Here is a 14914-nt window from a genome sequence, read left to right on the forward strand (position 1 = left end):
TTATTACAATTAATATGGAACTTTAGAGGTTAGGAGGGCCCACTGGGTCCACCTGGACCAACCCCTGCTCAAGCAGGTTGCCCGGTGGTTTTTGAACATCTCCAAGGAGGAGACACCACAAACTCCTTGGGCGGCCTGTGCCCACGCTCATCACTCGCACTGTAAAACTGTGTTTCCTGATGTCCAAATGGAGTAGAAGCACAAGTTTATTACAGAAAAGATGGCTAACACTGTCTGAGTCTGATCCTGCACCTATCATCTACGCAAGTATGCACTTGAATACCAAATAAAATAGAAACAAAGAACAGAATGCCTTGCCTAGACAGCAGGTTCAGCTCCATGCCCTGATTTCTGTTTTCAGTGTGGAACCATCCTACCATTGCTACTAAATAGTATTCTGAACTTTCTAAAGTTGCTTAACTTTCTAAGAAATATTTTCTATCATTTTCTTACAGAAAGACACCATGTTTTGAATATTTCCTTGGTCACTGGATGTGTAGTAGAAATTGAGGATGCTGGAGAAAGGAGTGAGACAGTTCCCTCAGATTTAGTATTTTGTTTTTACTTTGATTTTATAAGGCTGTTATATTCTTGTTTTCTGACATTTTATTTTACATGGACTTTTATCTGGATTCATGCCACCAGCCTTTACTCACTGAATCACTAAGCCCCTTTGCTGTGTGGAAACAAGGTTGACAGTATTTTTTATTACTTCCTATTGCATCAAATTTTCCTTGGTATAACAAAGAATCTGGATATCTTTGATATCTTTTTCTGTTTTGTAGTAGTAACATCTCAACTTTTGTGACACATATACGTCAGAACTGCTTAAAAGAATTGTAGTCTATGACTTCATGGTATTTTTCTAACTTTTTCACCGCTGAAGCAAATGACACCAAAGTAGTGTCACTAGTCTTATTACTCTCTGGAACTCAGCATTAGATTAGATAGTTCTTTATGTAAAATTGTCATCGACAATGAAAAATCTTATGAAAAATCTTTATGGAGAAGTGATTTAATCCCACCTTCCAAGTCTATTTTATTTATTCTAAACCATTATAACAGCCACTCTAGGATTTCAGAATTTTAAACAGTCAGTACGTGGCACATCAGCAATAGTGATGTGGACTGCATTTTTATGTTCTGGTTCACTGACTTTATCAACAGGAAAGAGATGATGAAAACTTATTAGTCAGATCAGAAAATTCAAAGGTTTTGCACTGCTTACGGTAAGTACAGCTGTTGTTAATGAGGGCAGATAACATTTGAAGTATTTTCCTGTTTCCACAAGACAGACATACCTAATGTGATTTTGCACATACTCAGTTCTTTTTCAGGAAGATGCATTTGCTTTGATGTCTGAAAAAACTAACTGCTGTTACACCATTAAGAAAAAAATAAGATGGTAGCTTCCAAAGTAGAACATAACATTATGGAATAGCTATTTATTCATTTAAAAAAAAATAATCCCTCAAACAACACCCTGAAACCAGAACCCTTTCTTGTTTATTACAAATTCCAGCATAGGTGCAGGTATTGATAAAAGCCATATGGTTTGAAGCTGAAATATCTCTGACTTTCATAACATTTAGGACTTCAACAGCCAAACAAAGCAAACTCCATTCATGGTGGCAACCAGCAAACACAGACTACCCAATGTAAACAGCACTCAGGAAAAAAAAAAAAGAAAGAAATTAGAAGTATTTCAGATGAGAATGCTCACAGGGCAGAAAAGCTTCCAGGCAGTCCTGCTCCTAGGGAACTGCAAGAAGACGGTCATTCAAGGACAGTCCTCCTTTCATCAGCAGTTACAAGCATGCAAGAACAACACACTGAATACAGAAGGTATTGATGGACAGCATGATTAACTTCCAATCTTTTTCCAGGCTGTGGGAGGAAGGAAAACATGCAGCCAAGGCCACAGGCATAATGTCTATGCCAAGTCAAGGTCAGAATACCAACACAATTTAAAGGCATCAGCAGCATCACGCCATCGTGGGATTCCATTGACCACCACATTTTTCACAGTGTTGATCAGGAATAGAAAAGCCGGATGTTGGTCAATAACTCAGAACTTTAGTCATTAAAGCAGAAGCTTTCTGGGTAAAGGCACTGCCTGAAATAATTATAATCATTCCCTCAAGAGTCACGGATGCTTGCTACCAAGCTGCTAGCAAAAACAAGAGTTCAAAATGGTTTCTGAATGCTTTTAGGTAAATGAGGGCTATTAGATCATGCACTTTGACTTGTTAGATTACATAGGTCATAGAAGTCTATTCCTAGCTATTTCTATACTGACATTCTGAATCTACCTTTAGCAACTGCTTTAAAAAGACACAGTAAAAAATTAAGCCGAGGCTTAATCATACAAGATTCCAAAGCATATTGCCTCTTGTTAGTTTCTACAACATCAATACAAGGTTTCAGACACAGATACAATGAAAAAATCCAGCAATTAAGAAACTAGAGCGACCAGTATTTCAAGGCAACCAGTTTTGCACTTGACAACATATATGAGAGAATAGTTCAAGTATTTTCCTTCTTGACACAATAGACAAAGCCAAAGTTATTTAAATTGTCTTGTTTTTTCCCCCCGTTCTTCACATACACAACAACATTGATCTACAGTGGGTTTGACACAAATTCTTCCTTTAAGTACAGATTTCTTCTAAACACGTTTCCTTCCAACCCATCCTCCTACACAAAACTGACCAAATCTCTGATCTTTTATTTTGTGGATCATGCAATTTGACGTGCAATCTTCTTTGAGATCTCAATTTCAGCCTAATATACAACACCATGATAAACACCCTTATTAAAATGAATACTGACCTTGACGTGAGACTGAAGGAAGCAGCAAATCCAGGAAGGAGATGCGAAAGAAAAAGAGTTAAAGTTTGTGAAAACAGTGTCCAGAGATCAGGCAGTTCAAGAATACAGGACAAAACAAGCAAGATCTAAGTCAGGTAATGACACACAGAACACACAACCTTCCACAAACACAAAGAAGCGCATGTTTTATAGACATCTAATTAAAAAAAAAAAAGAGGAAAAAAAGATAAAAGGACACTTAGATTACACCATTTTACTTAGAGGCAACTTTCTGTAGAGAAAATAAGACTCTAGACATAGCAGTTCTTGGAAAAGGAGAACAAATCAACTATAGAAAACTCTGTGTGTCCACCACATGACTAGCAAGTTTCTTCTTCCAGAATTCTAGCTAACTTTTCAAAAACGTGCAGGCTGACTACCTGAGGTGAGCACTATGGTGTCCCTTAATGCCATCTTCTTAAAGGGGCTTATTTTCTCTCAATGAGCAAAACACATTTTTTCGTTTTTACTGATGATGACCTAAATGTGTCAAAAAGAACAGAAATTTTAAAAAAAAATAGCCTTCAAGTCCTGAAGACTCGTCAATGCTAAAAATTCATCTTTCTTAATTTTGACATTTAAGTCACCTTTCCAAAAGCGAAAAAAAAAACACCCAACAACCAAAAACCTAAAAACCACATCTGCCTCTTATTCCTACAGCACTCAGTTTTAACTCTCCCACATATGGTGCAATCTAAAAACAATAATGACCAAATAGGCGTACCTTTGACAGTTCTCTCCAACATTTTTATACAGCAGGACAGACCAAAGCAAAATGTTGGAGTTCCCTGTACAGCACGAGGTCCCATAGGTTCATTATTGCTTCTTTTCATATATTTTCAATATCATTTGATAGCACCTGCTGTCAATTTCACTGATAACAGCAATGTAACTCAACAAAGAGCCATACAGATCTTTTCCATCCAATTTAAAATTTTGTTCTTTTTCAGTCAACGTAAGATAGGAAAAGCAAATGTCCTGTTGCCCAAAATTTTAATTTGGCTCCTACAACACATGTATTACACGTATGGCAAGGCTGCATTCTATAAAGGCCTAAACGTAGGCTACTATCTAGAGAAAATACTTCGATAATACAGTCTAACTGCTACATACTTTACTACTCTTATTATTAAGGAACCATGTAAATGAGATTTAAAGCCCTTACCTCTGGCATAAATTTTACAAATAGCAATGTAGGGTATTGAATTTGTACAAGCAGCAGTTTCAAAGTGAGGTAGAGCTGAAAAGCGTATTGTTAAGTCTATAACAAATAAGCTCTTGTAAAGATGCATTTCTTTGGCTTTTAAATTCATATTCTGAAATCAGGATCTCTCAGGGTCATTGTAGAAAAGCCTGTGCTATTGGGAGATTTCAGGAAAGATGAGACTTGCAAAATGCCAAACGCCATATACTTAATGTTTGATCCTGAAGTAAGCCATAATGTTCCAGAAGCCTCAGTTAATTCATATAGAACATGGTATAACTGTAACAATTCTGACTGAAATCCAAGATTATACGCTCTAGGCTGAACTGCAGAATTATGGCTGCTCCAATAAATTCAACAAAAGGGAACAAAAATTTGAAAAAAATGTCTTGGCTACATGTGGGACTAAAGAGGGAAGGAAAAAAGGTTTCCTTGTCTCTTTCTATAGCTGTTATTGAATCCAGATTATGAAAGTTTAAGAACCCTCATTTTGTGTCTCAGGGATCCTTTTTACATTGTGATGATATTACCATATTGTTTCTTCAAAATATCACTGGAAAAAAGGTACAGGATAAAATTCAGTATAGCTCTACAAAATTTGAATGAACCATACTGTTCCTTCTACTGGCATTAAAAGGTAAAGTCCTGGAATAAATGTTTCTGAGAAAAAATGCACTTTGTACAACCACTAGTCCCTTTTTCACGCTCTTTTATAAAGGCTCAAAACATGAAATTTGGGGTTTTATGACAATTGCAATATGTATCCAAACAGAAATGAGGAATATGACAGTTGCATCTGAAAGCATATTACAATTAGAAAAAATTCCAGATGTGCACTGGCACTCAAAATGAGGCAGACGGCTGCAGATGCCAGCAATCTATTGGGAAAGTGAAGGGCGATGTGCTGCAGACCAGACGCAGCAGTCCCCGTGCAGGGGCCAAATCAGTGAAATTGATCAGCATAGCCAGTGCCTGCCCCACAGAAGCAGCACAAGCAAGCAGAACCCGAGGCAGAGTAGGCCACGTTCATGACACAGCAAAAGAACACTTTCAGTTGGCACTGTTTCTCTCCGAGCAGGAACACACACTCGCAGCATTCCTTACAAGATCCAGCAGCAGCTCTTCTGCCCAGCCCCATTAACTGTGTACTCTGATGCAACCACCACACAGGGAGACAACACAGCACTAACATCTGATGGTAGTCACAGGGAAATCCATTTTCCTTTAAGATGCTACCTGATTAATTCTAAAGGTAAAGCCAATTTAGATCTGATTTCCAGGTGCAGACCAAAAGGTGGTGAGGTGTGAATGCTTCGGTATTTTAATTAATATATACATTTGAAAAGCTGTTGATTATTCCAACTATAATTTTTCCTCATGCATGTATATTATAGAGAGCGAATGAGCCTGCTACGTTAACCTCAGAAACCCTTAGGAAGACATTTATGCAATGATTTCTAGTCAATCTTTGAATTCTACTTGCTTGGCAGTGAGTGATTACTATTTTGTATTTCCTTCAAAGCAGTCTGACAGCAAAGAATATACGCTTGATGTTTCTCGTGTCAGTCTGGAAATAGAAAAGCCATTTATGTTTCACCACTTCTGAAAGCTTTCCTTTGTAAAGAAGAATGATGGCTGGTCTTATCATTTCTTTTCAGCAGATACTTAGATGAAAGGGGATGAAACAGAGAGAAGGTTGGTGTCTAGGTCTGAGAGCACAAATGTAATCTAACAGGACACTAACATTATTTCACTGACATAGTGGTGATGTCCTTTTTGTTCTTACTGTACTCCAAGACTACGTCAGGATCTAACGCTTTTACTGTAACAATTGTACAAAAAAGTATTGTTTTTTTTTTCCTCTTAACATACTAGTATTGTGAGTATGGGCACCTCCATGTTGCTTAAAGATCTTGACTGAAATAATGCAAGACAGTTTTTAAAGTGGTAGAGCCAAGTCAGGTAAGAAATTAAACCCTGATATGCAAATAGGGGTCATTATTTACATAAGTCTTTTCTCCTCTGATTTTCTAATTATTTTACTTATATCACAGTTCTTACACTCCACTGATATAGCAGTTGTGTCAGGAGATATTTGCTAAATAAAACCTATCATTGGTCCAATGCAGGCAGAGTATAAATCATCAAATGACAACTCCTATATTCAGTACAGCTTTGGGCAGGAGAGGGAATGATTGATTACTACCACGACATAATGATAAAAGCAAACAGAACTTTAATGCTACAGGAAAGCTGTAAGAAGCCAGCTTACAATGGGTGCTTCTCACTATTAGTAAGTATTCATCTTATGTCCAATTGTATGAGCTTTAACAAGACCAAGTTCTGAGTCCTGCACTTTGGTCACAACAACCCCATGCAATGCTACAGCTTGGGGCAGAGTGGATGGAAAGCCATATGAGAAGAAGAGTCTGGGGGTGCTAGTTGACAGCTGGCTGAACAAGAGCTAACAGTATGCCCAGGTGGACAAGAAGGCCAATGGCATCCTGGCTTGGATCAGAAACAGTGCAGCCAGTGGGAGCAGGGAGGTGATCGTCCCTCTGTGCTCTGCACCACTGGGGCTGCACTTTGAGTGCTGTGTTCAGTATTAGTATTGGCAGAGCAGATAAACCAGTGCTTTCAGTCCACTGCTGAATGTAACAGAGGATACGGTCTGTAATAAGTTCTACAGAGACAAATCACTCTGTTGGAAAGTGTCACTCCTGCCCGCTTGACCATGGCAGTAACACTGGGTCGAGTACTTAGGAGGTTCAGTGATGGGGTACTTCAGCAATCTCATTCAGCCGCAGCCAGCACCAGTCCTGACTTCCTCACATGCCAAAGGCTAGACTGCTTGGGGTTCTGTGATCATGTTTAATAGAACAGCTGTTTCTGCCATAACACAAGGTTTCAGTTTCTCCTAAAACTGAATGGGAAATAAAGAACAACTAAATAAAGAACAAACGGAGAATAGAATATCCGTTACACAAAAAAATGTGAGGATGAATTGAGGAGTCCCCATAAAATCATTCTGATGGCCTTTTTATCTGACTCTCTCTACAGATGGATTTGCAGTTACTGGCATTGTGTCTTAGCCTTTTCTTAGAAGTGGGTTTCAAAAGTGACTAGGAAGTTTCAGCATTGATCTTCAGGCACCTTAACAAAAGTTGACTTTCAGAAAGCAGACAACTGCCTGCTGAAAAAACAGAATACTTTCAAACGTCTGAAGTTAAGTATCTATAACTAAAAGTGCCTATGACTTATATTCTTATATATTTAGAGCATTAGGATGACATAAAAGGAATTATTTTTTTCCCCAGTGAAACTCCACATGGGACTTCAGATCTAACATTCATTTTGTATGAAGACAAAACAAGACTAAAAGGAAAGAAATGACTTCTTCATTTCCAAACATGGAAATGATATAAAATCTTACATTCACTAGATCTGTGTGCTCTCTGATGGACTGGGACTATTTATGGGCCTAACCACTTATTTCCATTATAAGACTTTGTTGTCAGTTGCTTGCCAAATATTAACAGATACTGCTGAAATTTCCCATGACAGGTGTCAACCTCATCCTGCTTTTTTGCAGGGACAATTTCAGCTATGTACTTCATGCATGAAAAGCAGCATTCTTGGGGGAAAAATGTGTTTGTGTCATTAAAAACTGTATCACTTTACTATGATGCATAAATATACTAAGTGGTAAAGTAACATTACATGGCAATCTTCAATTTGTCCTGAATTTTAAGTGATTAAACTTGGAATCTTAAAATCCACTTAATCCAGTGGGTTTTTTTTAGGAGAAACAGCTAAAAATCTTTGTACTTTGAAGAAGATGGATTAAGAGAGTCAAAATCGAGGGAAAAAAATCAAGCTGCATATGCATGAATCCAAAAATATAGTTATGAACAACAGCAAATTCTGTCTTAAATTCATAGCATGGAATTACAATATAAGAATACTCAGTTTGCTTTTACAATTTAAGGTCCCAAATGGGTTAGAATATTTAAAAGTGATATTTACTTATTTCAGTTTTCCTTAATCTGAATCAGCGTTCACATTATTTTTGAAGGACTTTACTGAGATTTCCCATATTATAATATAGAATTATAGTCACACAATCTCTCAAGTTTTATGTTAACTGTGATTATTATTACTTCCTAAATACCTTTGTGTTTTTTAATTTGACAACATCTTCTTGACTTTAAATTTCTTACTTGCCCTGAGGTGGTTCTTACTTATTAATTTTCTTTTAAAATTCTTTAAGATTGCATCCAGCTTGAAAAGCAAGAAGAATTACTACAAGATATGAGCATTGGTTTGAAAATATGTACTCCAACTTCAAATTATTGTCTTGAGGTAAGCTTAGGGCACAACTTGCCAGTAAGTTTCCTTGATACAAGTCTAGAAAACCACAAAGTTGATGCAACATGCAGCTAATTTCTTCCCCCTCTACCTTCCACAGACTCCTACACAAACACTTTGCTGTCCTGTAGATAAAGATACTTCTTTACACTGTTCATTGTATCTTCTGGATCACTCTAAATTTTTTAACATTTTATTATCTGTTGAGCAAAAATAAACAAGATGAGGAGTATCCTTTGGCAGCTACACATCAAAAGTCTGAAGGTTTCCCCTTGAATAAGGCATCTTCTAGTTCTTTCTAGAAAAACTTACCAAAATCTGCCCCTTGAAAGTCATCATCTCCAGCTGTCATTAATGGGACTGCTGGAATTCCAGAGCTAGGCACTGTCCCCCTTTAGTTTTCAGTCAAATAGTTTCCTTCAGGAAAAAAATGGTGGAGTCCTACGTGCTTACATGGAGTACTTATCCAATATAATGCCAAATGAAAATCAATTTGAAGTCTGTAACTGAAAGAAGGACTTTCATATATACTCACTCAATGCTTACTTCTGAAACAACACAAACGTTCATGTTTATTGTTACCTCTCAAGTACATTCAGCCACTTCTTAATTGCAGAACTGCATATACACACAAATACATGCGTTGTAAATTACACATCTGAAGGCTGTGATGCTCATATCCGAGATGATTAGAGCAATCTTTTTTTATTTCTCTCTTTTTTTTTTCTCTCTCTTTCTCTCTTCAGGATAGTAACTGCAACAAAACCCAAGAACGAGGCAATACTGACCTCTATCAATGATATGTTTTAGAGCACTTGAGTTTTAGTTGGTTTTGGAAGAACTGATAGCAGAGATTCGAACCAAAGATAAAACACAGCAGACTGAAAAGCACCAGCTTCTGTAGAGTTTAAAACAGGGAGAAGAGCAGCGGCCCTGCTTTGGTCTGTGGTCATAACCACCATGGCAGGACTTGAACACAGAGACTGTTAGAGCTTGTACTCGACATAACTAGTTTCTGTTTAATCTAAGAAAAAAAGCATAATTGCAGCAGCCCCAAACAGCAGCAGCAGCAGCAGCAGCAGCAGCCAGCAGTGACATTCCACCCTGTACAAACAGTAGCCTTACAGAGCACTCACTTTCCCAGGAAGTCCCACACAAACCCCCCTACGTGTTGCGGTGCGGGGACCGACACCTGGTAGGGAGGGTGCAATTTGCGGGAGGCGTGCTTTCTGAGAAAAGGCATAGTCAAAAAAAAAACCCCGCACGTCCAAAACAAAACAACTCATGGAACCGCGACGTGACAGTGAGAACGGAAAGAGAAAGAGAGGAAGGAAAAAAAAAAGACACAAAATGAAAAGGTACGGAGAAACGGGGGACTATGGAATGGCAATAAAAAAGCAAACAGTTAATTAGAAAGAAAGCGAATAACCAGACAGCTACAAAACCTTTACACCACCACAAGTGGGACGAAACCAAAACTTTTAGGACTGTTCACCCATAGAAGAAATGGGAATTTATGGCCCACCTCCCCATAAAAAAAAGCAAAATCCTGACCACAGAGAGTATAAATGAACGAACTTGTGCTCTAAATATGATGTTGACTCAAGAATATTTTTCAAACTTTTGCACAGCATGCACCAAATTTAATACATTATTTTTGGAAATCTTTCCTCCCACTCACAGCTGAAAAACAATATCTCCCACCCACTAAACAGCGAAAGAGCAAAGCATTTCTCTTTTTTCTTTTTTTTAAATCTAAACCAAAGGCAGATTGAAAAGGTTTACAACCAGTTTTCTGCTGTCCTTCCCATCTTCCTCTCCTCCTATCTTTTCTCCTTCTGTTTCACTGTACGTAACTCCTAATAGGTGACTCATTACTACTCTTCCATGGACAAAACCATGTTACTATTTCTCCTAACCTCCTGGTCTAGTTCTCACATACAAATAGCATGAAGATAAACTCCAGAGAAACACTCTCATTTGAAAATTTTCATTTTCATTAGTACAGTTTTTCTCTGAATGTGACTTATACTTTCTTATTTTGCTTTACATGGTAAAGTAACAGACCTTAACAGACACATTATTTTTAGCTTCCTGACAAATGCTTCTGCAAGCATTTAGGTTTAGGTTCTTTTTCACACAGAAGAGTTTGAACGGCTGTAGAAGCACTAGAAGTCAAGATGATTTCTAGCTCAGTCTGCATAAACCACAGTTTAGGAAGAGTTCTTAAAAGGCAATGTTACCTATTTTTTTCAAGAAACCAAGACTGTAGCTATAGAACAGGCCTGAATGCATCTGGGTGACATGAAAGAATACTTTATAAACGATTAAGATAAAAAGATCAGGTCCAACTTTTGGATTTAATAGGTATATTAAAACCTCTGCTTTGCGTGAAAACTGAGAAGGAGAAAGTAAGCTTTCTGAGAGCAGCAGTGTGTGAGAGCAGCTAAAGAGAACTACGGCCAAGTAGAATGGTCAGTAATTATTCAGAAAATGAGAAATCATTCCGAAGTATCTGAGATCTTGAATCATTTTTCTGGTATTAAGATCATACTGCACTTTCACCTGAAAAATAATATCAGGTATTGCTACTTTGCCACACTATGCACTTTAGGTCTCTCGATCTGAGGACGTCTTCCATTCCCTCTTCTAGAAGTTAAAGAACATGATTATTCTCAGATTTTTTTCTACTCTTACTTACTTGACTGCAATAAATCACACAATAACAAAAGTAGTCTCCTCTTAGACATACCTTTAAGACCTACCTGAATTACTAGAAACAAAGTTAATATTCTATTCTATCTCAGCACTGGTAGAAAAGAAAATGAGCTAAAAAAGAGAAGAGAGACACTCATGCTACTTTTTTTTTTTTTTAATAAGAGCAAAGATCATTTGGTTAGAAGGAATGGGTAGAACTGAATAGTGAAAGCATTCCATCAAGTTCCTAGGGAATGATTTCCAGTTTATGCTGTCACTGACGTATTTAAAGTTTGGCCTGTAACTGATAAACAGCAAGAAACTATCACTCTAATATGAAAAACTCAGTAATTGCTTTGCTGATATTAAGAATTTTATCGTTTCAAAGAAAAAGTTCCTAACTCTTTGAAGACTGGGTGGCAGTGATTTTTATCTTTAAATGAGAAAAAAGTCCATTTTGGTTTCTCTTCATTTTTTATCACTGCATTGTAGACTATAGAAAACATTATCTCTTTTTATTAAAGGCCATTTATACATGTTTACTCAGTGTTAAACACTGCAAGCCCCAATCTCAACTGGAATTTCTGAATGCTAATGTAATTTTAAAAATTCATACACATTAAAAATGTGTACAAGAAAATTCTCTTCCTGCCATTCTATTCTCATGAATGATTAATATTAACTTGCTTTTTCTAGACAGTAATCTCTTCATAAGGCACTAAGGACACATTTATTTTATTGGAAGTTTGCTGGCTCAACCTCTTAATTGCTTTGTCCTAATATGATGATAAGGTGAACTCCATATTTAAGATGAGTATCTGTAAAGGCCTGCAGAGTGCTGCAGAAAAATAAGACTTGGAGACACTATTTAGCTTTCTTCCAGTCTGTATTTAATGCATCTTCTCTATCAATCTATTGTCTGAATGATCTGCTGAGTACATGCTGTATGGTATGCAACGAAAGTTGCACTGCTCAGAAAAAAGGTAACATTGCTGGAGAGGCCATTATGTTCATATTTGGTTGGCTTATACCGCAGCTGTAGAGAAGTTTGTTTAAACAAAATAACAACTGAAAACTAAAAGGATGCTGCTTACAACCACGTAAAGAGAAAAAAATCTAGCTGATAAGTTGAACTGCTCTGTCACTTTGAAGAAAACAATAATTCATTCTACCAAAAAATACAGATGAGTAAAGCCATTCAGTACAGTATTTTCATCACAGCACAAACTATTTCTATGAAGTTAGTCATCAAATCCAGAGTCTTTTTTTCCAGAGGATTTGTCATTGAGATTTTCTTGCAGATGATGCAGGAAGAAAAATGAAGAAGTGCAGCAGATGCTGCTGAAAATAAAAGATGTACTTGGACCTCCTTGATTCTTTCTCTGAACACAGTGAAAACAAAATCAGATGTCTAAAAATAGACTTTCTGTAATCACAACTTAGAAAACAATTTTCAAAATAATCCAGAGGAATTCATTAAGTCAGTGAACAATCACCACTGCCATAATAAAGAATCTGAAATGCCCTCAACTCAGTTCCCCTCATCTCTTTGATACTAAATGCAGAGTAGTTAAACAGAAATAGAATAAAAAAAGTGAGAAAGCCTATACTAGCACAAGGCAAATGGGAATAATTAAACCATTCTATGTTACTTTTCTAAATTATTCTTTATCACGAACACTAAACAAACAAACAAAAATACAGATATTTCTGCTCAGAAACTCCTTCTTTGACCACAGTGAAGAGGCAGACAACAGAATCTATTTCAGGTCTTTCCCAAGATGAGTAATTTTGGATTGTGATACAAATGTTGTGGAATTGTCAGAGACTACCATTCTTGTCTGGGACACTGAAGTCTAGAAAAATATCCAAACACCCTGGATCCAACAGAAAGATGGAAAATGTAGAATCACACCTGGTTTGGAGAAAAGCAAATCTATCAATTCAGCCTCACATTAGATAAAGCTTACCAGTGTCTACACCACTACAAAGAATTTCAGTGTTATTTATCAGAAGTAACTGAGTACCAAAAGATCCTAAAAGTCATTTTTTGGTGTTCGATTTTTTAGGGATAACCAAACCTGATGTATTTACTAAACAAAAACAAACTGTTGTCTGAATAAAATACAGCGTTGGCAAATTTTCCTACCACCTCCATCCCCTTACAGCTCAAACCTGCAAATTCTGTCTGTATCAGCTCTGCTTTTCAGCAGGTAAAGAAAGCAGACAGTAAGACACTTTCTTGCTTACATTCTACTAAAACCAAGTTCTGAAGCAGAAAACCACAGAACAAGCTTTCCCAAAATAGACATAGCAAGGTTTCCAAGGTAAGAAAAATGGAATGTCATCACTAACTTTAGGAAGCACTTTTCTAACTCCAGTGACTGTATATCACCCTTACCTCTCCAGTTCTGCAATTTTCTTATCTTTATCATTCTTCTCATTTTCCATCTCCTTCAAGATTTCCAGAAGACGATCCACTTCAGCTTGAGCCTTACTTGACTCTTCCCGATACCTCGTTACCTCCCGCTCCAGCTGCTGCATGCGATCACTCAGCTCTGGGCTGGCCCTCGCCTCAAGAGTTGCCTCATGAGCCTGTAAGAAAAAGGGTCAGGAAAGACGCTTCACTCACACACAGATACTTTATGGATACTATAATGAATGCAAAACTACATTTACGACAAAATTGCAATATTAATTATTAAATAGAAATGAACATACTGCGCGTATGATACTTCTAATTATGGGAAAATACTTTCTAGGAAGAGGAAAATTCATAAATGATACAAGAATCCACTCAGTCTAAAAAACAAAAATTAAGTTGGTTTTTTAAAAAAACTGAAGCACAACTGACAAGAGAAGTAAAAATATGAAAAAAAGTTAAAGCTCTTTAAAAGAAGGAAAAAGAAAAGCAAAAGTGTGCATGAAAATTCCTAAAAATCACTTCCAATGCAGTGGTTTAACTCTAGAACTAGTTACCTGACATTTTCAACAAGGACAATCCTGAAAACTAAATCATATGTTAATAGCCTTCAATAATTAGATCAGTATATGCAGTGTCAGATGGGTCCAAACAGGCAGGACTTCTCACTGATGTCCTTGCTACTTATTTCAGGTACATAGACTGGGACTAATATGAATGTGACACCAGACTGAGATTATCTGTGACTAGTCAATTAGGAAATATCTTTTAAAATCAGGCTACAGGGACAAGAAGCATCAGATTAAATAATCCAGCAAATACGTTTCCATTTGATTTATTCTCTTTAAATGGCCTGGTCTGTCGTAAAATTTCCTCATTTATCAGTAAAATGAATTCAATGGTTCCCACACATAGCAAAGACAAAGAAAAGGCAGTATTTATGCTCAAGTTTAAACCAGCAGAATGGAGACTGTATTTTCAGGGTCCAAACGGTAGTTATCAGCTTGCATCAGGAGAGATGGGCAAAACTTCCCTTCATAAGACATTTCTCCCTTTTCCCTCTGACCACAGAAGTTGAATTTGCTATCAATTAATGCTATTTCAGAACCATTCAAATTTGTTTCAGTGAATAGCAGGTCTGGTGCAATTCTGGATTCTGCCAATCAAGTTTCTGCCTGTGGACTCAAGGTCTTTCTCTTCTCTTGGAACAAACCTGCAAGAGAACATAACACTTTTCCTTCTTTCACCCTCTGTGCATTTGTGCTTTTTTATGAGCTGCCAACAGTGTTCCTAAGCACAGTAAGACTAAGTCTGATAGCATAGAACTCTGTTACCTCTAAAGGTAATTGGAC

At 37.1% G+C, this 14914-nt stretch overlaps 2 protein-coding genes across 9 annotated transcripts in view; one reads left to right on the forward strand and one right to left on the reverse strand.

Moving 5' to 3' along the window:
- NINJ2 (ninjurin 2) overlaps nucleotides 1-14914 on the forward strand; it is a 508566-nt gene that overhangs the window by 181631 nt on the left and 312021 nt on the right. The window lies entirely within an intron of this gene.
- ERC1 (ELKS/RAB6-interacting/CAST family member 1) overlaps nucleotides 1-14914 on the reverse strand; it is a 292584-nt gene that overhangs the window by 152537 nt on the left and 125133 nt on the right. For all 8 annotated transcript variants that reach the window (XM_052667563.1, XM_052667564.1, XM_052667567.1 and 5 more), the window contains one exon: nucleotides 13542-13735. In XM_052667563.1, coding sequence (XP_052523523.1) covers nucleotides 13542-13735 — 194 coding nt within the window. The remainder of the gene's footprint in view (nucleotides 1-13541; nucleotides 13736-14914) is intronic.

The sequence above is a fragment of the Tympanuchus pallidicinctus genome, unplaced genomic scaffold (assembly GCF_026119805.1).
Source record: "Tympanuchus pallidicinctus isolate F22 unplaced genomic scaffold, pur_lepc_1.0 scaffold8, whole genome shotgun sequence".
In the NCBI taxonomy this organism is placed as follows: Eukaryota; Metazoa; Chordata; class Aves; order Galliformes; family Phasianidae; genus Tympanuchus; species Tympanuchus pallidicinctus.